Genomic DNA, 26,057 nt, shown 5'->3' with positions numbered 1-26,057 from the left:
CGCGGCCGGTCCACCCAAGCACCCGTCTGGTTGGCAAGAAGTATACAGGACAGGTTGCCGTTAGTCGGGATACTGGTAGTAAAGCACAAGGACCCAGCAAGGATATAGGATTCATTGCCGGGAACCGCTCCAGACTCGTTGGACCACGGGAGGTAGGGAAGTCCTAGGGAAGCATTGGTAATAAAGAACCGGGGGAATATCTGCGAATCATGAGACACCGGCAGGGGTCTCGGGAATACAGGCAGGATGGCCCAACGACGTTTCGCCCTGGACAGCACTCCCAGGGCGAGGAGGGTCATGGTCAGGGAAAGCAGAATCCGCCACAACAGCATCGTCGTCAGGAGCCGGCGAGGAAGCAGCAGGATGACTGAGGCGTCGGGTGAGGCGTGTCGGAACCCAGATAGGGTCCGGGGCGTCCTGTGGAAAAACACAAACAGCTCCCCTGGATCTGCTGAGAATCAGATCCGGTCCTTTCCATTGATTACAAAGCACATCTTTCCACATCACCCACTCGGAAAGGGGGGGGCCAGGATCCACATGGCGATCTGCCGCCGAGCGACCACGGTCATCCAGCAGCAAAAAATTTAAAGTATATAGAGTAAGAGATAGGGCAGATTTGGGAGACCTGCCACCGCCCAAAGCCCCAGCCTCCCCCTTTTGTTTTTGTAAGTAGACTTTGATTGTGCCATGGGCGCGTTCTACAATGCCCTGGGCCTGGGGGTTATAGGGCAAGCCAGTGCGATGGGTAACGCCGAGACGGCGGCAAAATTGTTGAAAGGCCCGGGAAGTATAGGAAAGCACTGGCTGACTTTTCTCCGAACCCGGTCGGACATGAAAGATGTACCTCCCCCGCCATCAACTGGTGGGGGAGGGGCGGAGGCATACGGAGGCGGGCGATAACGCTCCGCCTCATACGCCGCCGCCGCCTCCTCCAAGTCCGCCTTATCGGCTGGAGAAAGCTCCGCCTCCCTCTCGCGAGACGAGGAAGAAGAGCGGGACAAAGAAGAGGAAGAAGAAGAAGAAGACAGACGGAGGGCGGCCATTTTACAAGCCATGTCCTCCCTAGATAACGGGCCGGGCAACGGGCGTCCCCGTCGCCTTCCTGAGCGCCCTCCCTTGCGGGCGGCTCCCCGCTTTTCTTCCGACCGGGTTCTCGAACGCCCCGGCCGGTCCGGACCACCCTTATCCCTTTCTGACATGCTATCTTGATAGTCACTCAGAGCCTGCTGCCCCTGCTGCACTTGAATACTACAAGGAGAGTCCTCTAGGCAGGTGCGCACCAATGCCCAAATAGGAAGGACGCACTCTCGAAGGGGCCCAGTAGCATGGGCACAGCGAAGGTCCTTCTCTAATTTATCCCAGCTCGGAACGGTGAAAGAGCCCGAGTGGAGAAACCATGGTGCCACACGATCTACTTCCTGCATAAAATGCCGTAAGACACGCTCGGGGATTTTCAACTCTCGTGCAGCCAAAAGCTCCTGTAGAGCACGGAGCAGCTGGGCGCTCGGGGAATTCCCCATATCAAAGCACTCTCAGGGGGGGGGGGTCCGACCCTACCTCAACTACTGTGGTTCTGAACTCACCTCTAATGAGGTCGTCTCCGCCTGGTGCAAGAGTTCCCGGGTTTCGGCACCACTTGTCGCGCCGCAGTTGCCAGCAAGTACGACACGACCAGTTGGAGTTCTTCCAGCAGTAGTTTAATGAGGCACCTACAACAGTTACATGGCGAGAGACCTCGAACAGGAAATGCAAGCTGCTTTTATAGCCCCGGATAGGTGTGTCCCACAGGCGTGTCCCACAGGGATAGGTGGAGGGCCTGACTATGCATGTCCTGGGCGGATACACTAGGAGGCCTAGACCGCTCCCCACATTTATGTAAGTCCGCTTCACCCTAAGCAAGTGAACATAAGGATGAATGTAAAGATATGTCATCTCAAAATGGTTGCGTGTGCTAGTAATTCAGTGTTATGTGTCCGATTTAACTGAGTATGTCATTTTTTGTTTTTTAATAAGGCTAATAAGATTTTAAACACATTCACACTACTAAAGTCTTACAGCATCCCATCATTTTAAATTTCTTTTTTACATACTAATATTTGCACGATTATGTGACATGAGACAGAAATACAGATCATCACATTTCCAAATGCTTTTGTAGATGTCTTTTCGGTACTCGAACTCTGCATACATTTTATTGAAATCATCTGTCACTATTTTAATGACTTTTATTGTGAAAAATTTTTGTTTATTGTGTAAGATGGAAGATGCAAAATAATTAAAAAAGGAAAATGACTTAAAATACCACCCTTTATTGAAAACTAATTTTAATATTTTGGTATATTTTCTTCCAATCTTGTATTTTGTTACTTCATTTACTTTGTAGATCTTAAGTGCCTCCATACAAATATGTTTGCAAAACTCTGAATTCTATCAGTGGCTTTTCTTTTTGACCATTTGGGTTAAGTCCACTTCAGATGCCTGCTTTGGTCCATTCCTTGTTGGAACTGCCACCTACTGGGCAGATCAGTCACTGCATCCAAGCCTTGTTACTTGGTTTAGGAGGTTTTCTCCATGTAGGTTTCTATGGAGAAGACAACCACCACCTAAGAAGCAGAGTCAGGGGAGACCAGGTGTCTTTGGCAGGACTTCTGAAGGGGTGAAGAGTTGACAGAGAGAACTGTGTTCTCAGAGGATGGATGAATTCTTGCTACGTCACTGTGGCAGAGAGGCCCACTTGAGCATGAACACATTAGCTGAGGGTAGAGAACTTTAGTTAGGTTCTGGTCTTGGCTCTGCCTTTAGAACTTCCAGGAAGTTGCTTCACATCTCTGGACCTCAGTTTCCTCATCTGTTAATAAGGGACACCAACCAGATGACCTCCAAGGTGCCGTCCAGCCCTGATTCTGATTCAGGAATGACAAATAGCCTGACCCTATACTCCACCCTATCAATCCCTACCTGTGCTAGGTGTCGCTCAGTCATCACAGCACTGGTCCCCTGGGGAGTGTGGACTCAGCCTTAGAATTCTTTTGAAAATAATGCTCCAGGCTGCCACCAGCAGTTGATGGGAGTCGGCACCCAGTTTCCAATGTATTTGCAATCTCTGTTTTTGTCCTTTTTGATAATAAGCCTTTGGCCGTGGCTATGAAGATGGAAAGAATGGCATTTCACAGATGCAGAGTGATCAGATGTTCAGTTACATTTAGAGCATATTGAGGGTTTTTCTAAATATTAAAGTAATACAGATTTACTGTAGAAAATTCATAAAATAAAAAAAAAATACAAAGAAGAAAATTAAAATCATCTAGCCAAACTCACCATTAACATTTTGTTGCATTTTCTTCTGGTTACTTTTAATTCTACACACACGCATGCATATTTATTCATTTTTAACAAAACCAAGATAATAGTTTTGTAAAACTTTTATTTTTCTCTGAGTTCATGAGCATTTTCATGGGTTATCAAATATTCAACAAAAAACATAATTTTTCCAGGTTCATCTATGTTGTCAAAAAAAGAAAAACCATAATTTTTGGAAGTCTAGGAATGAAGAAAGTTGGAAGAAAGGAACTTTGAAAATGTTAGAAAGAGCCCTCACAGCATGTAGTTTCTGTTTGGACAGCAGCTGTCCTTAAGCCAACCAGACTAGAGCCCCCAGTCTCTGACTTCACCTGAGGTAAAGATTCAGCCTAACATAAACAGATTTAAAAGTACCTTATTGTTCATGACATGTGCCTGGGTTTTATAAGGCTCATCAGCTGGTACAATGAATATGAACAAATTAGATGTACTTCTGCCTCCTGCCTTACAGACATGTGGTGAGGATAAGTGAGGCTTAGCTCATTGAAGATGTGTTAACTGTTAACGAAATATTAAGGTTAATACAAATAATGTGGTATACAAAGCAATGAGATGCGGTTGTTCATCTTTCACATTGACAAAGATGAAAAAATATAATAATATTTCTAAGAGTGTATGAGAAACAAATCTCATATACTTCTGGTGGGAATAAAATCAGTGTGGTCTCCCAGAAGGCAGTTTCTGAAGCTTTACAACTGTGTATGCCTTGACCCAATTATCCCACTCTTGAGGATTTATTCCAAACCTGTTACTAAGGATAAAATGAAGGGTATGGGTAAGTCTTTGGTTACACAAGTGAATACACACGCAGTACGCTCAGAGCCACCAGCCAGGAGGAGCACAGAAGTCCAGTGTTGCTGGTGTTTGCTCAGCATGTCATGGCACAATGGGTGAATTGTTGTCGGATGTGGTTTCAGCTGTAGGGCCTGTTCTCTGTGGTCCAAGTCATTCAATAACAAGGCTATCCTCTTATATCAGACCTAGCCAGAGGAAAGAAATCTGGTTTTCAGCCCTGCAGGGTGCTAGAGAAGTAGTGTTGTAACCTCATTCAAATGGAATCTGTTGTTTGGAAATGAGAATTCATGTCTAGCAGGTCAGCCAGAGTCTTTAAGGAACTGGATGGAAGCGTGGACTTAGGAGCATGCGTGGTTTCTATGTGGAGATGTGGTCTTCTGCCTGCATTTTCATAGGTTTGCTTGCTTAATATGCCAAAGCTTCATTTCACTTATCTCCAGAGCTAACTAGAGTGAGCAACTTCAACCTTTGTGTTATTATAGAAGGTGTTTTGTTCAGAGAGGACATCCTTCCTTATAAAGGATTTTTAAAGGTTTTTTTTTTCACATGCCCTAGATTTTTCACGGGTATTTCATTTCTTCATTGTGTTTGTCCCTTTTCTTACTGAGAAGCTATTTGGAAGCTGCAAGATCACGTTTCTGGGAAGGTAGTTTGAATGTGTTGATGCGTGCCAGGCAGAACATCCAAACAGCCTGTCATGCTCCAACATGGCGCCAGCACCCAGACAGATGCTCAGGTGGTTGGAAGATCCAGCTAAAGGAAATTCACTTACCACAAATGAGGATACTCAAATGGTTATTTCCATGAAATTATTCTGAGGAGAGTATAGCCTCCTTCACTGACCTACTACTTTTGAAAATGTCATTTAGCTGTAATCAGCAGATGCCATCAAGCATACCCCACTATTCTGAGGCACTTAGAGATGGTGGTTTTCTACCCTCTACAAGGTCTCAGTCTGCAAGTTTGTGGATTGTAATGGAGATTACGTGACTTTTATTATTTGAAATCTATAGGTATTTTATGCAATAAACTTATTTTATGCAATTTAGTTTATGCATAAACTTAGTTATACAATAACTTTATTGCATAAACTACCTATAGATAGTTTACTACTATAAGTAGTAACTATTCAAAGTAGTTTACTGCATAAAGTTCTATTTTGTAATCCCTGGCCCACATGTGGGTCATTGCCCAGGAGCCACTTGGTTTTAAACAAATGACGTGGTACATTTTTGTCTAGAAATTAGTTGACTAGCCCCCGCATTCTGTTAGGTTCAAAACACTATCCTATAGGCAAATACAAATGTATTTGTAAATAGTGACATTTTTATTATCCTGTCCTCACTAATGGAGAAAGGATGATGAATGAAGTTAGAATTCTTTTTAACTAATTTTAGACAAGTTGTAGAGGCTTTTCCAAAGCCTACTGGTACTGCAATGAAAATGAGCAAAGAGAATGTCAATGAGGAGTTTTATGGCTATGATGAGGCCTAAATAACATTTCTGGTGTAAGGAGGCAGGCGGGCCAAGAAGAGAGCTCCCTCTTATCTACTTTGTAGACGTATGGTGTGATCTACACTGAGCAGCAAGAAAGGACAATGCTGGTGTCTGTGTTTGTTGGGCTGGTGTAGCCGGCGATCACAGGAAGCTGCAGAGCATTCTGGAATGCAGGCCCATATGGTAGCCACTTTCCCAGCTGGTGTTTCCAACTTTCTTCCAGAGCATGCTTGCATGTTCAATGGCGACTGAAAGTGAAATTAAAACAACTTTCATCCAGCTGCCAGATCCCTCTGTGAATGTGTGGCTACTCATGGTAAACATATATAACAGGTCATTCAGAAGAGAGGAAAAATAATTTACTATGACATTAACTCTTCTAGAAGGATCATTGCCAAAAAGGATTATTTGCAAAAGCAAGTGATGCAATTGTTTTGTTTTGCTCTGATTTGCCACACTGGTTAGAACCTGTGATTGGATATTTGGAAGTGAAGCATTTCTCTGTGGCATTCCATACGCTGAAGTCTAGGAAAAGTGAATCAGGCAGTCTGGGAAATTACAGTGAATTCTTTCATGAAATGTAAAAAGCAGAAATTCATATTTTGAATATTCAGAAGGCAGGGCAAGGTCCCCTGGGTAATTCTAGGGTCCATGGTGTCTGTGCCTGCAGAAGTCTGTGCACCTTGCCCGCTCACTAACACGCAATCTCTCCCACTTCCTACGTACCGTCTTCCTCTCTCCAGGGAATGAGGGCAGTTAAGAAAATGCTCTTTATTTTCGACAACTAAAGATTCCGAATGAACTTGTATTATTTTAAAAAATGAGCCCACTTCCAAGCCTAGAGTTTTTTCCCCAAGTATAGTGAACCATTTTCTCTACTGCATCCTTAATAGAGCGTTGTCCAAGACCTTCCTATGGAAACCACTTAAATTTATGATATAATAAATATATTATTGACTTGGTTCTTAGTGTACAAAACTCACTTACTAGCTATAATTTTGAGAGCAGTATGGTTCCGTGGGAAAGCTCCTGCTTTAGATCTGTCCTGTGTTCTAATTATGACACCAGCAATTATTAGCTACCAGGTAATTAATTAATTTCTTTGAACTTCATTTCCTTACCTGTAAGAGGATACTAACATAATCTCATAGTGTGGCTATAAAGATTGCATGAGTGGCCGGGCGCGGTGGCTCACACCTGTAATCCTAGCACTCTGGGAGGCCGAGGTGGGTGGATCGCTCGAGGTCAGGAGTTCGAGACCAGCCTGAGCAAGAGTGAGACCCCCGTCTCTACTAAAAACAGAAAGAAATTATCTGGCCAACTAAAAAATATATATACAAAAAAAAAAATTAGCCGGGCATGGTGGCACATGCCTGTAGTCCCAGCTACTCGGGAGGCTGAGGCAGTAGGATCGCTTAAGTCCAGGAGTTTGAGGTTGCTGTGAGCTAGGCTGACGCCACGGCACTCACTCTAGCCCGGGCAACAAAGCGAGACTCTGTCTCAAAAAAAAAAAAAAAGATTGCATGAAATACTGTATGTAAATGTAATTTATGTCTCTCAGTAAATGTTACTGTTATATCAATTTTTGCTAGAGCATTCAAGTCCAGTGATATTTACTAGGGAACCAGAGTAAGAGAGCTGCAAGTCTGTAAGATGAGTAATTCAAATAAAAACTAGAAACAGTGCAGTGGTGTTCCCAGTACTGAGTTCCTCTTCAAAATTAGGTTGAACAAGCTCTCATCTTCATTGGAAAGAGACGGACGGGGAGAACATTGTGAAAACAATTATTAATATTTTATGTTTTTTGTTAGGTGAAAGACAAACCAGCTAATCGTCTGAAAAAAAATGGGAGTTGGTGAATTTTGGCATTTTGTTTTTATTCCTGGCTTATTTATTTTTTTATTTTTTATTTTTAGAGATGGGGCCTCACTCTGTCACCAGGCTGGAGTGCAGTGGTGCCATCATAGCTCACTGCAACCTCACATGTCTGGGCTCAGGGGATCAGCCTCCCGAGTGGCTGGGACTACAGGCATGTGCAACCATGCCTGGCTAATGTTTTTATATTTTGTAGAGGCAGCGTCTCACTGTGTTGCCCTGGCTGGTCTCAAACTCCTGGGCTTAAGTGATTCTCCTGCCTCAGTCTCCCAAAGTGCTGGGATTACAGGCGTGAGCCATGTACCCGGCCCTGGCTCATTATTTTTAAAAAGTAGGACATGAGTTGCCAACCATGTTATCTTCCCACTTCCACATTTATTACTGGAGAGGGAAGTAAAGCCGAATGCACAGAAGTCCCTTTTTAAGCTAACCTGGCAGTAAGACGCGGGGAGGAAGAAAGGGATGGAATGGTGCTACACGGTGGTTTTTAGGTAATTTAGTAGTTTGATTTCCAGCCTGTTGTTAGGGCTGCTAGTTTTCTGTGTGCAGCTGCTAGGTGGACCAAGTGTTTTGCGTCTAAAAAACAAATATTGTGTTCCTTTTAGAGAACCATAAGCAACAGGCATTTGGAAAAACCAGGCAGCATTAACTCTAAAACACAGTAATATTTTTCCATATCTTTACCAAACAAAAGCTCAGAAACATTCACTGAAGCTGAGAGTGTATAAGAAAATAACCTAAGCAAGGCTTACGTTGAACCTTCAAAATGTTATTGAAAATACTCAGATATCAACACCATGAGATTTGCATCATAAAAGCAGTGGTTAAATAAATATATACTCAGTGTCACATCCTTGAAAAAACTTTTAAAATATTTACTGGCCAAAAAATTGCATTCTGGTTTGTTTACTAGCAGTAAAAAAGTAATAAAATAGGTTCATGATCTTCATTATTTCTCTGTATTAAATAGTGCTTTCCTATGCCAGCAGGTGTTTACAATATTTGTACTATAGCTTCCTAAACTAGAAACATACATAACAAAATCTTGGCTGGGCGTGGTGGCTCACGCCTGTAATCCTAGCACTCTGGGAGGCCGAGGCTGGTGGATCACTCGAGGTCAGGAGTTCGAGACCAGCCTGAGCAAGAGCGAGACGCCGTCTCTACTAAAAAAATAGAAAGGAAATTAGCTGGACAACTAAAAATATATAGAAAAAATTAGCTGGGCATGGTGGCCCATGCCTGTCATCCCAGCTACTTGGGAGGCTGAGGCAGAAGGATTGCTTGAGCCCAGGAGTTTGAGGTTGCTGTGAGCTAGGCTGATGCCACGGCACTCTAGCCCAGGCAACATAGTGAGACTCTGTCTCAAAAAAAAAAAAAAAAAAAAAAAATATATATATATATATATGTATGTATATACACACACACTACCTTACTTGGGATCAGGTATCATATAAGAAAATCCAGATACCTGGAGAAGTCCTTGGTGACCACTGTCCTGGCTATGTTCTGCAAATCTGAAAATTTGGTTGAACTATATTCTGATTAAAAATAATAATAATAATTTTTGGCTAGGCATAATGCCTCACACCTATAATCCTAGCACTTTGGGAGGCTGAGGTGGGAGGATCGCTTGAAGTCAGAAGTTCAAGACCAGCCTGAGCAAGAGTGAGACCACGTCTCTACAAAAAAATAGGAAAATTAGCCTGCCATGGTGGCACATGCCTGTAGTCCCAGCCACTTGGGAGGCTGAGGCAGGAGGATTGCCTGAGCCCAGATGTTTGAGGTTGCAGTAAGCTATGATGGTGCCACTGTACTCCAGCCTGGGCAACACAGCAAGACCCTATCTCTAAAATCATAATAATAATAATAATTTTCATGCACTGAGTACTCATTGAGTGCCCATCCCTCTCCACTCCTTTGGTCATTATATAATAACAACCCTATGATATGTAGAAATCATTATCCCCATTTCATAGATGAAGACACTGAGGTGCACAGAGAGGTTAAGAACTCACACAAGCTCACACAGCTAGTAAGTGATGAAGCCAGGATTTAACTTAGTAGTTGAAAACCAGCCCTGAGCCATGCAGCAAGCCTTGCTGTGTGCTCAAGGACCTTGTCTCTTAGCCACAGAGACAGGAAGCAGCTACAGCTCCCCTAAGACCCTGCCTAGGTGGTGCTAGAAGCTCAGAAGGAAGAGATCCGTGAGCACTGGGGAAGTTAGGGTTTGCTGTCTGCAGGGCTGCCTTGTGACTCTCGTGGGCACTGGGCACTTTTGCCTTCATGGGCCCCTTCCTCCATTAAAAGAAAATTAAATATTATATTTTATGGCTTTGTCAGTATAACCATGAATATAATCCAGGCTGAATTCACTATTACATATTCATTATTAACATTCGTTGTTTTCTTAGGATTTTAGAAGAAATTAAATGGAAACATTTTTGTGGCCCCTAAAAGCACCACGGAGCCCAGGCTCTGTGCCCACGGTGCCTAATGGTGGTTGGCCCTGGCTACATGATGGGCATGGAAATACAGCTGTGCTCTGAAGAGTGGGCATAAAGAATTTGAGTAAGTGGGAAAGAAGGGTTTTAGTTAATTGCGTGGGCAAGTGGAGTCGGGAGTGAAACTACTGAAGCAGGGCACTGCGGCTGCCCAAAGTGAAGGGTGCTTTTTGGGAATAGAGGCCAGGTTGAGAGCCTTGAAACCCTGACCTGGCGGCTTGGACAGGGCGGCAAAAAGGGGATTCAGAGCAGCCAGCCCCACAGCCAGTGGAAGGACCAGCACCCATCCTTAAGCTTTCATCCACTCATGGCAAGTGACAGAAAGAAGGACAATGTTGTAAGTTTTTTATAAGGCTAAATTTGTTCAATTTAAAGACCGGTCCTTTTTATGTAATTAGATCCTTCATAATTTGGGGGTTTAGGATGAAGGTCTTAGTATATAGTTGTTTCCTTTAATGCCATGGCAAAATAAAAATTGACAACTCTAAATTGGCCTCAGAAATTATTTTCAATTTTTATTGGGCCTTGAAATCCCAAGGTGTTAAAATCACCATACTAGAAATTTTTTGCCTTGTGGTCAATAGTCCAAGTTCTCGATGGCCCAAGTGCTGTACCAGCCACGTCATTAATGTTCAGTATTCCCTGTCCCCATCCCACTGGGACATGGGTCCCAAAGTTCCAGGTGACGATTACTTTGCTCCCATACCTGTTAGCTGGCTGTCTCTGTCCCCTTCTCCCCATGGTGGTCACTACCTTCTTTTACCAGGGTCACACTGGCTTCTTTTCCTTTCCCTCCCCTCCCTGTTCTGGAGGCGAATGGGGCTTCTGCCACTACGGTGAGGTGGACAGCAGCAGAAAGCAATCTGGAAGGTCAGTCTGATTTTCCAGCTGCAAGAAATTGCTTGTGCTTCAGTCATCTCTCTCATTCTGTCCGAGCTGAGGTTTATGGAGAAAGCCCAAATTTTTGGCTATGTATAGGCCAACAGGCACAGGTCCTTTTAGAGTACCAAGATGTGGCACAGTAGAATGGCGTGAGCCTGCTGTGGCCTTGGCCAAGACAAGCAGACTCAGCTGATCTCCCGGTACTGATATGCTGAATGAGTGTGGATGAGCCACTTTGCAGACACTCCAGTTGGAATATCTGGAACAGAAAGGCCAGGAGGAGGCTCTTGTAGAGCTCAAGCCAAAGGTGATGAGGACCCGAGGCAGAGGCCGTGAGGAGCGAGGAGAGAGGCCCCCATCAGGGATGCTGCAGAGGGTTTGAGGGAAATGGGCTGCGTGATATGGCGACCGACGGGATGAAGGGTGAGAAAAAAGGAGGGCTAAGGATGTCCTGATGAAAAACATGTAATTCTTGTCTCTTCTGTTTAACAGCATTAACACGTGGCTGCAATGATCATTTTAAATAATTACTTTCTGGCTCCAGTAGGTATACAGACTAACTTTACAATGTTCCGTTATCCAGTTGACTTTGTGATTCTTAGTAAATTCATGACTAATGCTAAGTACAAGTTACCAAAGAACTTTATATACTGCCTTTGATTAGTCTTCTTTCAGTTGCAGAAGTTATTAACACTTCTCTTGATGCCATATGAGTAAAGAAACATTAAATTTGTTTTTTGTTTCTCAAGAAAATTCATGTCAGTAGATCATTTCTAATTCATTGCCATTAAGCTTTATAATATTAAACAATCCCACGTGACGTCACACACAGCATGAGGGTAACTCCGCCAACACATTAAGTGTTACACTGTCATTGTGATAAACACACAAACGCTGTCAATTACTGGATGGCAAATGACAGGCACAGCCATGGCTCATCAGATCCTGGGGATCCTAAGATTTTATCTTTCTTAAGATTTTCCCCTCGGTATTAGAACTGAGTAGAATAGTTAAACAAATAATATGTCATTAAATTAGAAGTGCTGGTTTCCACCAAGGAGCAGTTAGACTCATCTGAGCTTGAATCCCAGCCCTGTGACCCACCTGGATAGAAACCTGAGCCCTGGGCATTAGCAGGAAAAATTGAGCTGCTCACACCTGCCGAGCAGGGTTGTGATGAGAAAAAGTGAAATAGCACATCTAAATGCTGTATGTACACTCATTGTTTATTTTTCAAAGAAAACCGTTTCTTGACTATTTCTGATTTTTATGACGTGATGTCCAGGCACTGCCGCGGCTCTTCTAGCCTGAGGTCTGTCCTTCCTCCTCCAGGAGAGCTGGTGGCGGTCCTGGTGATTTTGTGCTAGCTGCGTACTCTGCTTTATTAAACTGGTCACATTAGTTATCTGGTATTTTAGTATCAAGCACAAACCTGTGTTTATTAGAGAAATAAATCCTGTAAATTCTTTTTCTAAATCCACTATTAAAAAAATAAATAGGGCTGTATTTTCATGTCTGTTTCCTAAAGTTTCTGATGCTCCTTCAATAAATGTTCTGTTTCTTTTCTGCAGATAGTAGTTCCTCAGGGAAGAAGACAAAAGAGGAAAATTATATCTTTGAGTCAAAGGGCGATCGAGGAGGTGGGGAACACCCAGCCCCAGAAGCAGGTAAACGTATGCCGTGGAAACCCACTGCGGGGTATGGGCCTCTGGCTGAGCATATTAGATGAACTCTCCAGAGTTCATGACAGGAGCAGTGAACTGTGGACCAGAACTGTCTTCTCATTTCCTATATTGCACTGCATCTTGGGGCTCTCGATAGCACCCTGCTATCTTTGGACCTCAGCTTCCTCTTCTATACACCCTCCAGGTGCGACATCTGTGGAGAATGTCATCCCCGTGGCGTGGTAGTTAAGAACGCAGGCTCTAGGGTCGGATGCCAGAGTTCAAATCCTGGCTCATCCATTGAACTCTGTGCCCTCGGGCAGGTTATCTTCTCTCTCTGGATCTCAGTTTCTCGTTAGTACGACGAAGACAGTAACTACACATGCTGCATAGGGTTGCTAGGGAGAAGAAATGGGACAATTCATAAAAGGCATTTAGTGCACTGCCTGGCTCACGATGAGCCAAATGTATAAACAGTGGCTGTTACTGAGTTATTATGCATCATGCCAGAAGGGTAAAGGTCTCAGAGTACCTACTTCTGTTTCTTCCAAGTGCGCTAGTGACAAAGACAGAAGATGGTGGGAATGGGGGGAGGGTGTAAGAAGTAGAGGGAGTATTTAAGAAGTGGAAGAAGAATACCATAATTTCATAATTTTGGTTGTTTTTAACTAGAAATTTTGTAGAGAGGCAGGTTTTAGTCTTAAATTCCACAAACTCATAAGTAAAAGAAGATTTAGGAGAACAATATATGATTCTTAAATTACAGATCTAAACATTAAGAAAACTTTCTTTTTATCCTAAAGTATTTTTTTAATATATGGACAATATTAAAATATAAATTTTAAACAATAGATGGCTAAGAATAATCCAGATGTCAAGTACCTGGGTACCCCACCCCCCACAGTCTGCCAGCCTACCAGACTTAGCCTGTCCCAAGATACTTGAATAAAAGGGGCCCTGTCCCCCATCAGGGAAACCAGCCTGCCTGTTGCTCCCACACCCACATGTATCCGGAGAGTCTCAGTTCCAATTGGCTGGTGCCCATTCTAATTGTTAACATATTTTAAATGTCACTCCCATTCATATGAACAGAATACATAATTCGTCACCTTAGCTGGTTACTGAGAATACTATCATGGTATGTTTTAGAAGGGGCTAGAGAATTTTAAGTCTCAAATTAGGCCAGGTGTGGTGGCTTACTCGTGTAATCCCAGCACTCTGGGAGGCCAAGGCAGGAGGAGTGCTTGAGGCCAGGAGTTCAAGACCAGCCTGGACAATATAGCAGGACCCAGTCTCTACAAAAAAATTTTAAAAATCATCCAGGCATTATGATGCACTCCTGTATTCCAGGAGGATCGCTTGAACCCAGGAGTTCGAGGCTGCAGTGAGCTAGGATCACACCACTGCACTCCAGTCTGGGTGACAGAGCAAGACCCTGTCAAAAAAAAAAAAAAAAAAACCCTCAAATTACCCAAACTAAAAACATTGAAGAAACTATGCCAAATAAGTATGAAAAAATCGAGAATAATTTTTGGTATTCTTGCAAGTACTGCATGGGAGATTTTTATTTTCCTTGTCATCAAAGCATTAAGCAGGAATCAGATTGGACAGTTCAGCAGCCTCATATCTACTTTGGCAAATAGAACATTTTCCTAGACCACACACCTGTTTTATTGTTACCGTAGCTAAACTTGAGCCCAGGATTGGGCTTGGGGTCTTCAACCACAACCTTCCTTCCCCTTTAGCCTAAACTCTGGTGCTCATCCTTAAACAAGTTAGACACATTTTGAGGTCTGGAACCCTCTCATTCATTTTCCTGCCCTGAACAAGCAGAACTGGGGCTGGTTTGTTGTGTTCCAGTTTGTAAGAAATGGTTTGAGGTCCCTGGAGTTACTGTGGGGTTGACCAAAGTCCCTTCTTTGTCTTGTTCCTTTGTAACATATCCAACTTATGAGGCTGGTGCAGGAAGGTGGAGAGAAAACTGACACCTCCAGGCCACACGCCCTGCTGAAACTTTCACTGGGTGGCCACTGGGAGCCAGCAGTGGCTCTAAGACCCAAACTGCTGGTGTGGAGAGATGAAGCAGTGATTCTTGACACCTCCGGAGAGCTGCTGTGTGTGGAACACACGAGACAGCTCTAGAATAAAATTCCAGGCCATGGTTTATCACAGGTTTTTATCTTTCACAGTTCTCTAGGGGAATACTGGCCTCTCCCAAAACTTCGTTTGATACTTAACAGTCACCGAAGCAACTTCCACATCCCCGCCTGTGCCCAGACACTTCCAAACTGTTCTTGAGAATCCTGTTCAAGGTTTACCTGGGACTCCAGAAATACACCAGAGGTGGAAATGCCATTAGTGAGTCATCAGTTCTAGGTCCTCTTGTCTTCAAGAGGAGGCCAGAAAATCAAGGCTATGTGGGAGTGACCTTCCTCGGCTGCCTACCCCCAGACGTAACAACTCATCCGTTTGCATTCCCACCCCCTTGCTTTCCTCCGGTGCTAAGGGAAGAGGTGTCCCCTCTCTCCAAGGTCAGTCTCTACCCTTGGTCTTGACAGGTGCGTTTCTCCATCACATGTGAGCTCTGCCATGCTTTCAGTCTGTCTCTCTACTGGCTCCTTCCCCCAACGGCTGCAGACACACTCAGGTCTCTGTTAGTATACACAAAACCCAAATAGCATCCCTCAGTCTTCAGTCTCCCTGTCAGTGAAGTGCCAGCTGTGCACTCCGGCAGGCTCTCGAGGCTTCACCTCGCTTGGCCTCCCCGTAGCATCTGGTTCAGCTGAGCACTTGGACTGGCCTCTCCCTCAGCTTCCAAGACCTCACTCTCTCTTGGTTTCCCACTATTTCTCTGACCAGTCTTTCTCTGTTCTTTTTTGATCCTTTTCTTTTGCCTGCTCTCTAAATGTCGGTGTTTCCCAGGAACTTGTTCCTGTCCCTTCCTTCCTTCCTTTCTCTCTGGCAGCCTTACCTCTTTCATGGCTGTAACTATCACCTTTATGCTCAAGGCTTCCACATATTTAGACCCAAATAATCCAAGAGCCTAAGAGAAAATTCCATCTGGATTTCCTACAGGCATCTCGATCTGAAAAATGTCAAAAAATAAACTATCTCTTTCATCTACCGCAAACAAGCATTATTATACATCAAAATCACTCAAGCAAAAATCCTACAGACCAGATGGACTGCTTCTTTTTACATCTGTATTTCATAAATAATTTTATCATAGTATAATAACTATAACACTTTGTTGCATTTTTTTTTCCATTTAAATGCCTATCTACTCAGACTTAAAGTCATTCAAAAACTGTCTCATGTACCTTTTGGAGAAGTAGTGTACCATAGTGGGTTAAGTGTAGTGTACCATAATGCGTTAAGTGTAGTGTACCATAGTGAGTTAAGACCCCAGGCTCAGGAGCTGACCTGGCTGGGGTCGTATACCAGTTCTACCACTTACAAGACCATCTTAGACAAGCCACTTAAGTCTCGATGCCTTAGTTCCCTCATTTGTAAAATGGGGAGGATAATAGTACCAACTCATATGGTGTTTATGAGAATTCAACGACTTAACACATTAACTGCCGTGTGAGTTGTATTTAACTCAGGCTAGTTTCGAGCCCGGGGCCTCGTGAAGCAAAAATCCTGCAGTTGGTTGGTGAAAATCTTAATTATTGATGTTTTCATATTGTTACAATTAATATGGACAATTCTAAAAACATGGGTTGCATTGCATAAAACTCACACACAGAAAACAATAAAAAATAACATTAGAAAGGATCGTTTTAGGGCCAGGCACGGTGGCTCACGCCTGTAATCCTAGCACTCTGGGAGACTGAGGCGGGTGGATTGTTTGAGCTCAGGAGTTCAAGATCAGCCTGAGCAAGAGCGAGACCCCGTCTCTACTAAAAATAGAAAGAAATTATCTGGCCAACTAAAATATATATATAGAAAAAATTAGCCGGGCATGGTGGCGCATGCCTGTAGTCCCAGCTACTCAGGAGGCTGAGGCAGTAGGATCGTTTAAGCCCAGGAGTTTGAGGTTGCTGTGAGCTAGGCTGACGCCACGGCACTCACTCTAGCCCGGGCAACAAAGTGAGACTCTGTCTCAAAAAAAAAAAAAAAAAATTCTAGTGTGGCAGTCAATGTGTTAAGCTATAAAGCTGGCACTTTTAGCATTAGCTTATCTTTTGGAGGGGGTATTTGTTTACAAATAAAAATTGCTTATTTGATTACCAGCATTTAGCTCAGCATCTGGCACATGGAAGGCTCTTAATTAATGCAGAATGAATGAATAAATGAAAGAAAATGTTATAGAATGAGCTTACACAATGGAGATGTTTCACCTCTGGTTCCACCAGTTGGCAAGACTCCTGTAGTTAAAATAGTTCCACCATATCATCTCCAAACCTGGCCTGACTACAGAGTAGATCAGATTAAAAATAGAGCCTGCTGAACTTGATAAGAAAGACTGCTCTGGGCACACCCTGTCCCTTCCAGACTCCTGCAAACCTTTAATGGTTCTAGTCTGGTATCTGCGACCAGCCCCACAGGAAAAACTAGAGATGTTTTTCTTAATGACCGTTGGCCAAAATCATACCAGCATATTTTGCAATTAGCTTTCAACAAAGGTTCTGCTGGTTGAGAGTAGGTTCCCTGGATTTAGAAAAGAAAATAAATTTCTTAAGCACTAACCAAAACAAGAAATCAGGAGTTAGTCCATATGTATTTTAAGAGAGAATGATCATTTATGAATCCATAAATGTAACCTGTGACTACAGTAAAAATTTCTTATGGTCAGAATGTCTCTTATGTAAGAGTGATCGGACTGCAACATTTACACCCACTGATGGCATACAAATTTTATAGGAAGCTGGTACAGAATTCGGTTTTAAACAGGTCTGGTTTTAGACCTAAACCTACAACTTATGAGCTTGCACTTCTAGGCAAATTATATCTCTGCACTTTAGTCTGCAAAATGGTAGTAATACCAGTACCAATTTAGTTGAGTTGTTCAGATTAAATAGAACTGCAAAGTGCTTATCGAATAGTAAATAGTAGCTGTCATTGTTAATAATTACTGTCTTACCCTCTTCATTTCTAACCTTTTTGCAGGTGCGGTGCTACCCCTGGCATTGGGCTTGGCTATCACTGCTTTGCTGCTTCTCATGGTTGGTTGCAGACTACGACTGGTGAAACAGAAACTTAAAAAAGCTCGTCCCATTACATCTGAGGAATCGGACTACCTCATAAATGGGATGTATCTATAATAAATGTAATTTAAATAGCTTTGGAGCAAGGACGTGTTTCACTTATAATTTATACATATATTATGTTCTGGGTATTTACAACTTCTTTTGTTTTTAAATGGGCTAGAAGATTCTGCAAATCCCACATCTTGTCTTTATTATTTATTATAGTAAGATTTTCCTTAGAAAGTATGAAATATTTTGAAATTTAGAGTGGAATTCATGATTAAAGACTTTTAAAATTCTCATTTACATAAGCTGTCCCTGAAAATAGAAATTTGTACTTAGCTGAGGCAGAAAATTCAGTATCTCAAGAGGTGGTCTTAGGGTGGCAGTGTTAACCCTTCACGTTTTAGAAGCCCCTGGCAGCGCTGGACCGCTGTGGGCACGGCCCCCCTGTTCTGTGGCCCTGTTCTTTATCCTGTAAGCTCCCCATGCTCTCCTTTTTCTTTCCCCTGCAAAACCTGTTTCTGAGAACAATCTCAAGTGAGTTGATACCTTCAATGAGCTGTTACCTATGGCAGGTATATCATAAACCTATGAACAGGTCATGGAACCTCAGGGAGGATCAATGTGGGTTCTTCCTAGTGCCTCCTTAGGCTGATCTTTGGGAGAAAAAAACCCAGACTTTGGATTACAACAGCTCTAAGATGGTCATGAAATGTGATAGGAAATCAAGGTGGAAGCAGAGAAACTGGCAGGCCAAAAACTTTAACAGAAACTTAGCTGAGGGCAAAATGAGCGAGGAGGACAACTAATACCTTATCAACTCAACACTACTCCATGGTCCAGAGCACAGCAACTCATTTACGGAGTCACTGGTTTTTGACATTAGTCTTTGTTGATGAAAGAGAGAATTGAAAAGCAGAACATTGAGTGGATTTTTGGGTACAGCTTTTGCAAAAATGTCACCATGTTCAAGTATCAGCAGGTTCTTTTATCCTGGGATAAATGGAATAAGCCAGTTTTTTCCATTATTTTTAATACTATAAAATGTAATAATGTGCCATTAGCTAATGCCACATTTATGTATTCTAGAGCATAAAGCAGTTTTTCACAAAGTCATCTTTACAGAAAATCGGAATCTAGCTTAGCATCTTTCCCCTTTTGATCTGTAGGCTTTTTAAAGGCAAATTATTCCAATTATCACTTAATGCTGTGATTATATACATTCTAGAAATGATTCTTCTGAGAGGAATATATAGTATGGTGCCTGTCTACACTCACATGATGTTCCCATTTACGTATCTTTTTCACCGTTAAGTGGCAAATCTTTTAAAATACTTGAAAAACACTCTAGAGTCTAGTACACTTTAGACTGAACCTAAGGTAGGTTGTTGCTTTAGCAAAGGGCTTAAGTTTAGGTAGAGGATATAACATATCAAAATACGGGCCGGGCGCGGTGGCTCACGCCTGTAATCCTAGCACTCTGGGAGGCCGAGGTGGGCGGATCGTTTGAGCTCAGGAGTTCGAGACCAGCCTGAGCAAGAGCGAGACCCCACCTCTACTAAAAAAAATAGAAAGAAATTATATGGACAGCTAAAAATATATATAGAAAAAATTAGCCGGGCATGGTGGCGCATGCCTGTAGTCCCAGCTACTCGGGAGGCTGAGACAGGAGGATCACTTGAGCCCAGGAGTTTGAGGTTGCTGTGAGCTAGGCTGACGCCACGGCACTCACTCTAGCCTGGGCAACAGAGTGAGACTCTGTCTCAAAAAAAAAAAAAAAAAAAAAAAAAAAAATATCAAAATACATTAACAGATGGAAAGTTAGTTCTAAAAAAAGAAGAAATTGGGTATAACATTTGTTTCATGAGAAACTCAAGCATTTTGTTGAATGTTTAGAATTCAGCAAAGATTTAGATTTCTCAAGGGCAGTTTAGAGAAATGAACTGTGTGAATGAACTTAAGATGTTTATATATGATGCTGTGCAGTTTGTTTTTATATAGAAAGATGTTACCTATAGCCATACCCAATAACATAAAAACTGATGAGGCATGCATCTTTCAGCACATCTTTTATACATAAAGAAAATAAACACAATTTAATGTTGCTATGGTGTTGAAATACTTAAGAAAATATATCCTGTATCTATGTAAACAATATTCCTTTAATAAACTGTATTTTATTCTTAAGCTTTTCTTTACCTTTTAATATAATCATAAGTTACTAATATTGACTGAACTGTTACTGCATTACTGGAATTTAACCATATCAACCTGACAAAGGGGGAGACAGAGGATTAGAGAAAAGTGACTTGGTTAAGGCCATAAAAAGTATACTGGAGGGAAGGAGAATGAAAGTCTACAAAACATATCATCAGATGGACTGAATGGGACTTTTTAAAGTTATCTCTCCTGATTAAAGGAGTTCTGCATCTAAGACAATTAAAAATAATTTTAAGGGGAAACGTGTCCACAATTTCTCTCTCAAACACGTTGTGTTTTACATCTCTTTTCCTATGAAAAGGCCCCCTTAAACCATCTTCCTGAACACTTAAACTTACTTTTTCCTTTCATTCTCGGTAGACAGTAACTCCTCCTCCAGACTTCCACAAGTATTTTAATGTTTCAAATCACCTGAGTACCAAGTATGTTTTAATAGGAAATCAACAGAATTTTTTCCTTGCTCCGACTGACTTTTCAGAACCTGTGATTTGGCCCCACAGTTCCCTATTACCCTTACCAACACCTTCGTTCAGTCTCTGATGGCTGCTCTTGTTGCTTTTTACTGTATTTTCCCTCCACGTCCCTCCACCCAACATGAAGATGCATATTTCTATTTGCTCTCAGTTTTGCTGTTCAAGGCTGACCTTGTTGCTGACTTTAACTGGATTTCACTATGTAAACATACTACAGTGTGCTGTGCCCAGAACGCAGGCGCTGTCCTCACCTTCAGATGTGCCCTCAACATCATTGATGATGTTTCTTAACACAGCATCTGAGCCTCAGATTCTGTAATTTGGGGTTGCTGTTAATATTGTTCCACAACTGTCTCATGTTTGGTTTAAGGATTATGCCACTTTGCTCCTAGCGGAACTACTTCAATCATTTGTTTACCAGACTCCGGGTTTTGTACAATTTTCCCCATTAAAATTGAATGAGAATTTCTAACAAAGAACTGCCCAAGCTGAATACAAAGAAGGAAAAGCTTAGTTTGCAGTTTGCTATTAAGTCATCTCGCTGGCTTTTTAACACCTGTGTTGCAGACTTCTCTGTTCCTGGCCCCCTTTTCCTAGCTCTTTTGCCCTATTAGATTCTAGTATTCTGAAGATAAAAAGTGAATTATTTTAAGTTACAGCTACTTTAATGGATAAACAGGAAACCACCAAGGACAAAAATAAGGTTAGGCCTCCCAAAGCTGAATATTTTCAGAAACAGATTGAGTGGTTAGAACTGAGCTTTCTCCTATATTTGCTTTATTTAGGTGCAAGCATGTCTTCATGCCTACTTAATTCTCAAAACACATTAGTTTTTTTTTAGTGTCATCACACTGTGAATTGGAAAGAGATCAACTTATTATTCAATGTAAAAATAATTTTATAAAGTTATTTCAAAACCTAGGAAATTTCTCAAAACAAATTTTAATACAAAAATAATTTTAACTTGTACAAAAAAATTTTAGGAAAAATTGTGGTGAGTATAGGGACTTTTATTAATATATAAAAATGTTTTCTGGCCAGGCATGGTGGCTCCCACCTATAATCCCAGCACTTTAGGAAGCCAAGGTGGAAGGATCACCTGTGGCCAGAAGTCGAAGACCAACCTGGGCAACATAGTGAGACCCGGTCTCTATAAAATATAAAAAAAAATTAGCCAGGTGTGGTGCCACACCTGTAGTCCCAGCTACTTGGGAGGCTGAGGCAGGAGGATCACTTGAGCCCAGAAGTTTGAGGTTGCTGTGAGCTAGGCTGACGCCACGGCACTCTAGCCTGGGTAACAGAGTGAGATCCTGTCCAAATAAATAAATAAAAATAAGAATTAAAAGAACAGACATTTCTTATCTCTGACCAACACCCATACATAAATTTAACTCTCTTAAAGAGAAAAACTCTTGGACCTAGCCAAAATCCTTTACTTCCATTTCTACCCATTTACTGATGCTCCCTTAAAATCCATTCCGATTTACGCAACATTCCAAAGGTTTAATTCATAAAAGTATGAACTCTAAGAGCAATGCTTGAACAAGGCTTAAGGCATAGCATTTGTCTGTACTATTCAGGTGGCACTTAAGTTTGTCTGATCATATTTATAAACTGTCTCCTCAACCTGACTGCAAACTACTTTAGAGTACAGGCCTTTTTCTATCCCCAAAACCTAACATAGAGATTTACATATAGTAAAATGTAGGTAATATCTATGAAAGACACAGACTAGTGGATAAGTTTAAAAATTAAAGTCCTAAAGAATATTTGAAATATTTGACCTTTGCGTCTACCTCAGATGATACTGAGTTCTGGACCGAGGGGGTTCAAGGCCTGGGTCCAGAAGCAATCAACAACAGCAAATAAAGCTAGCAAGAATGCTAGTTTCCTGTGTCTAATACCTTACCCAAGAAGAGACAATTGTGAAAATGTATGCATAATTTTTTAAAGCCATTTAAAAGAAGTCACAAAGAAGTAATGTCTAAGACTTTTAAAAGCTGGGGAGGCAAGGGAGTGTCTCACATGCTAAGGATCTCCCTGCCAGATTTATGCACACTTGCACGGACCAGGAGGGCTCTGTTGAGAGTGCTGCTTCTGCTCATTCTAGAGCCTCTATTTCCTCAAGTTTTAGAACCCTTAGAAAAACTAAGATCTTATTATAAAAGGTATAAAACACAACAGGATCCCTAAGTGCTACTGCTTTCTTAGAAATTCATGTACAGTCATTATATTAATACATCTATTTATAAGTGAGAGAAATGTTTTGGTATGTTCATCCTCAAACCTGTTCTTTCCTGACATTAAGTCAATTTATTCACCCACGCACTCATTCGGCATTTATTATACATCTACTACAGGAAAGCCCCGTGCTAGGTAGGCAGAGAGAAAGGATGATTCAAGTATGGTCCTGGCCCTGAAGCATTGTAGTCACATTCTACAATGCACAGTTGGATTAATGCTATTTACCTACTTAGATTTCACAAAAGGGAACATTAGAGAAATAATTTTTTCTCTGTGATCTTAGCATTTTGTATCTGGTGGACATGCGGTTCTTTCTTCCATATTCAAACACCACCAATGCCTGTTTTACTTTGAACTTTATTTGGCAAAGCAGCACTGCATAAACTGTTCAGTAACTAGGACACAGCTTACACAGCATGTTAAATTCATGTACATTACCAGCAGCAAATTAGAAACAAACAAACAAAAAAACCCACTAAGCTACAAGTCTCCTATAATTTTGAGAGAGAGAGGAAGAACTACTTCAGTTATGTCCAATCTGAACAGCTGAGTGTTTACAGGACATCACCTGCCATCTTAAGGTTTAATATTTACAAATGCCAAGTTTTAAGGTAACAAAGCAGCTGATTGTATCTACAACATGCTATTCTATGACACCACATCAAAAGCTTTAAAAAGAAAGCTCATCTCTATTTTCTTAGTAGCATTTAACAGACATTCAAATACCAAAACTCTTAACTTGTGAATGGTGGCGTTATCCAATGCACAAAAGCAATCTGATAAATTAATATCAGAACAGAATTAAGTGTCCAAGAAAAGAAAAACCACTCCTCAAAATCAATTCATAAACTAAGTTTTCCACTTTGCAGAACCCTTTCTTTTAATATTTCAAAGTAAAATGTGGGCATGTTAAAGTAATAATTCACAACTTTATACTTTGCATCCTTCCTCTAGCAATTTGGCTCCGTGCCTCTTTGAAGAATTAGAAACCCTAGAAAAACCACACATTTTCATGCTGAAAATAATAGTGTAACAAAGTCCAAAACAAGCTGTGATGGTGTTGGTTTTCAAAAAGCTTTGAGGACTGAGATGAGCAATCCATTGTAATATTATAGACTGGTCAAGCTGATGTTGCTTTTACAATTCATCCCTGGGGAGAGAAAAGAGGAAAAAAACATAAGTAGGAGTTCTATACTAAACAATTTGGTTTTATAATAGTTTAGATACAACTATTAAATCAATCAAAATGCACTGATCCCCAATCACTATGTTAAAAAAAGAAAAGAGCAAACAATCCCAAGTCAAAGCAAAATAGGAAGTCAGCCATTCGAACATCTTTTATGCTACTCCAGAATGAAGTATGAAACCTAGAAGCCTGAGTTATTTTTTAATTCTAAAAATAGATTTCTTCCTTCAAGATCAAAAATTCAGAAAAATTCTAACTTTTAGGTCTAGGATCATCTTAACACTATTATAAAATGACAACTTGAGTATTCAGAGTTCAAATTTTTTTTTTAAGTCACAGAATTGGACAAAAATTTAGTCTTTTGCTGAGAGTGTCTGTTAGCAATTATGGAGTGGGTCAATCTTAGTCCAAACTCTCTGGGAGAAAAGGCACCATCTGTAGGTATAATAGACCTGTCAGCTGACTTCATAAGGCAGCTTTGTCAGCTCCCAAAGAAACCACTCGCTCAGCCAGGTGCAGCACTGTGCCAGCAACTGCCACTGAGAGGGAGGGAGGAACAAAAATGCAGCCTAAAATAAGCCGTTTGGTATATAAATTACACCTCAATAAGGCCATTAAAAGTGAAAAGATAAATAAAACTACCAGAAAAGACTAAAAGCCTCATATATGAGGGTAATTGAGTAAAAAAAAATCATTAAACACTCAAGTACTTTGGGGTAAGGAAGCATGATGTTAGCAATTAAATCTCAAATGATTCAGAAAAAAGGAAAAAAATTACACATATATGTCTATACAGAAAGAGGCAGTGATGAAGCAATGTAGAAAAATGCTCATAATTGGTGACTCTGGAAAGAGAGATTTAGGAGTTCTTCTAGCAACTTGTCTGTAATAAAAATTTAAAGTTTTCAAAAAGTTGTTAAAATAAATTTGAAAGCTACAGTCCTCAACCCCTGGGCCGTGGACCAGTACAAGTCCGTGGCCTGTTAGGAACTGGGCCACATAGCAGGAGGTGAGAGAAGCTTCATCTCTTTTTACAGACCATCCCCCCCCACCCCCCCGCCCCCCCGCCCCCCATCACGGGCATCACCGCCCGAGCTCCGCCTCCTGTCAGATCAGCGGCGGCATTAGTTGCAGGAAAACAAGCTCAGGGATCCCACGGATTTTGCGGATTCTGCGTTATGCTGAGTTGTATAACTATCTCACCATATATTACAATGTAATAATAACAGAAATAAAGTGTATAATAAATGTAATGCACTTGAATCATCCCTAAACCATTCGCCTACCCCAACCCCGGTCTGTGGAAAAATTGTCTTCCATGAAACCAGTCCCTGGTGCCAAAAAGGTTGGGGACTGCTGTGAAGGGAAAGAGAAACAAAGAACTTATATTCCACAGGTAAGTGGTAACTTAAAGAATTACCAGATAATTTGATTTTGTTAAAACTGAATTTTGTAAATTGTGCAATATTTTTAAAATTACTTCTCCCATAAGGTGCCTTTATCACACAGTATTGGATTATATATTAAGTGATAAATTATAAGCTCTGATTGCTCTTAGTATACTCTTCTAAATAACAGTACTATAATTCTCATAGAATTTTTCACTTAAATTCATGCAAGCATTAAAATATTCAGTCTACAAAGAGTTCACTAGCAAAGTGCTCTATTTATAAACAAATTCACCTGTGCTTTTTAAAATATGGATTAAACATACTGTTACTTTTATTAATTCATTATATTTTATTTACCTATTACAAGGCATTAAGGATACTGCAAATAAATTAATGCCTCATCAACATAGCGCAACATTTCCAAATAGCCTCTCTCCATCTAAAAAATGCTTTAATAAAGATATTAAGTTTATAGACCTGAATTTTAAAATTAGGATGCCAGGGAGAAACAAAAATTTGCTACCAGTGCATGTACAATCTTCTCACCATTCTAACACTCTGAAATCTAAGTAACTTGTAAGTCATTAAATTTTTCCTAATGTTCAAAATTCTACATAACCATATCTTTATCTGACTTACATGAATAGATCAATTACAATAAAAAGTAGTATGCCCTAAATTTTTAGAAAGGCTCTTTCAAATTACCATATTTTTTTTTAAAAAAAGGGCTGGCACTTTATTCTCAGCACTTTGGGAGACTGAGGCTGGAGGATC

At 41.3% G+C, this 26,057-nt stretch overlaps 2 protein-coding genes across 7 annotated transcripts in view; one reads left to right on the top strand and one right to left on the bottom strand.

The window, feature by feature from the left end:
• The window catches only part of LRP11 (LDL receptor related protein 11), a 43,043-nt gene extending 23,855 nt beyond the window's left edge, over window positions 1–19,188 (top strand). Inside the window, exons 6-7 of the mRNA XM_069487782.1 lie at window positions 12,482–12,577; window positions 17,687–19,188. Of these exons, the coding sequence (XP_069343883.1) occupies window positions 12,482–12,577; window positions 17,687–17,841 (251 nt within the window). The 3' untranslated portion in view covers window positions 17,842–19,188. The remainder of the gene's footprint in view (window positions 1–12,481; window positions 12,578–17,686) is intronic.
• Window positions 19,189–23,043: 3,855 nt separating this feature from the next.
• PCMT1 (protein-L-isoaspartate (D-aspartate) O-methyltransferase) overlaps window positions 23,044–26,057 on the bottom strand; it is a 45,595-nt gene continuing 42,581 nt past the window's right edge. For 5 of the 6 annotated variants that reach the window (XM_069487609.1, XM_069487608.1, XM_069487613.1 and 2 more), the window contains one exon: window positions 23,044–23,856. Coding sequence is in view for 3 of the 6 variants with exons in the window: in XM_069487608.1 (XP_069343709.1) it covers window positions 23,844–23,856 (13 nt within the window). In the remaining 3 variants the exon portion in view is untranslated. Of the gene's footprint in view, window positions 23,857–24,279; window positions 24,432–26,057 lie in introns of those variants that run through there. The other variant, XM_069487607.1, reaches the window with a different exon arrangement.

Source organism: Eulemur rufifrons, chromosome 15 (genome assembly GCF_041146395.1).
Source record: "Eulemur rufifrons isolate Redbay chromosome 15, OSU_ERuf_1, whole genome shotgun sequence".
Lineage (NCBI taxonomy): Eukaryota > Metazoa > Chordata > Mammalia > Primates > Lemuridae > Eulemur > Eulemur rufifrons.
Note: the sequence above shows the minus strand (reverse complement) of the source record. Positions and strands in the feature narration are given on the sequence as shown.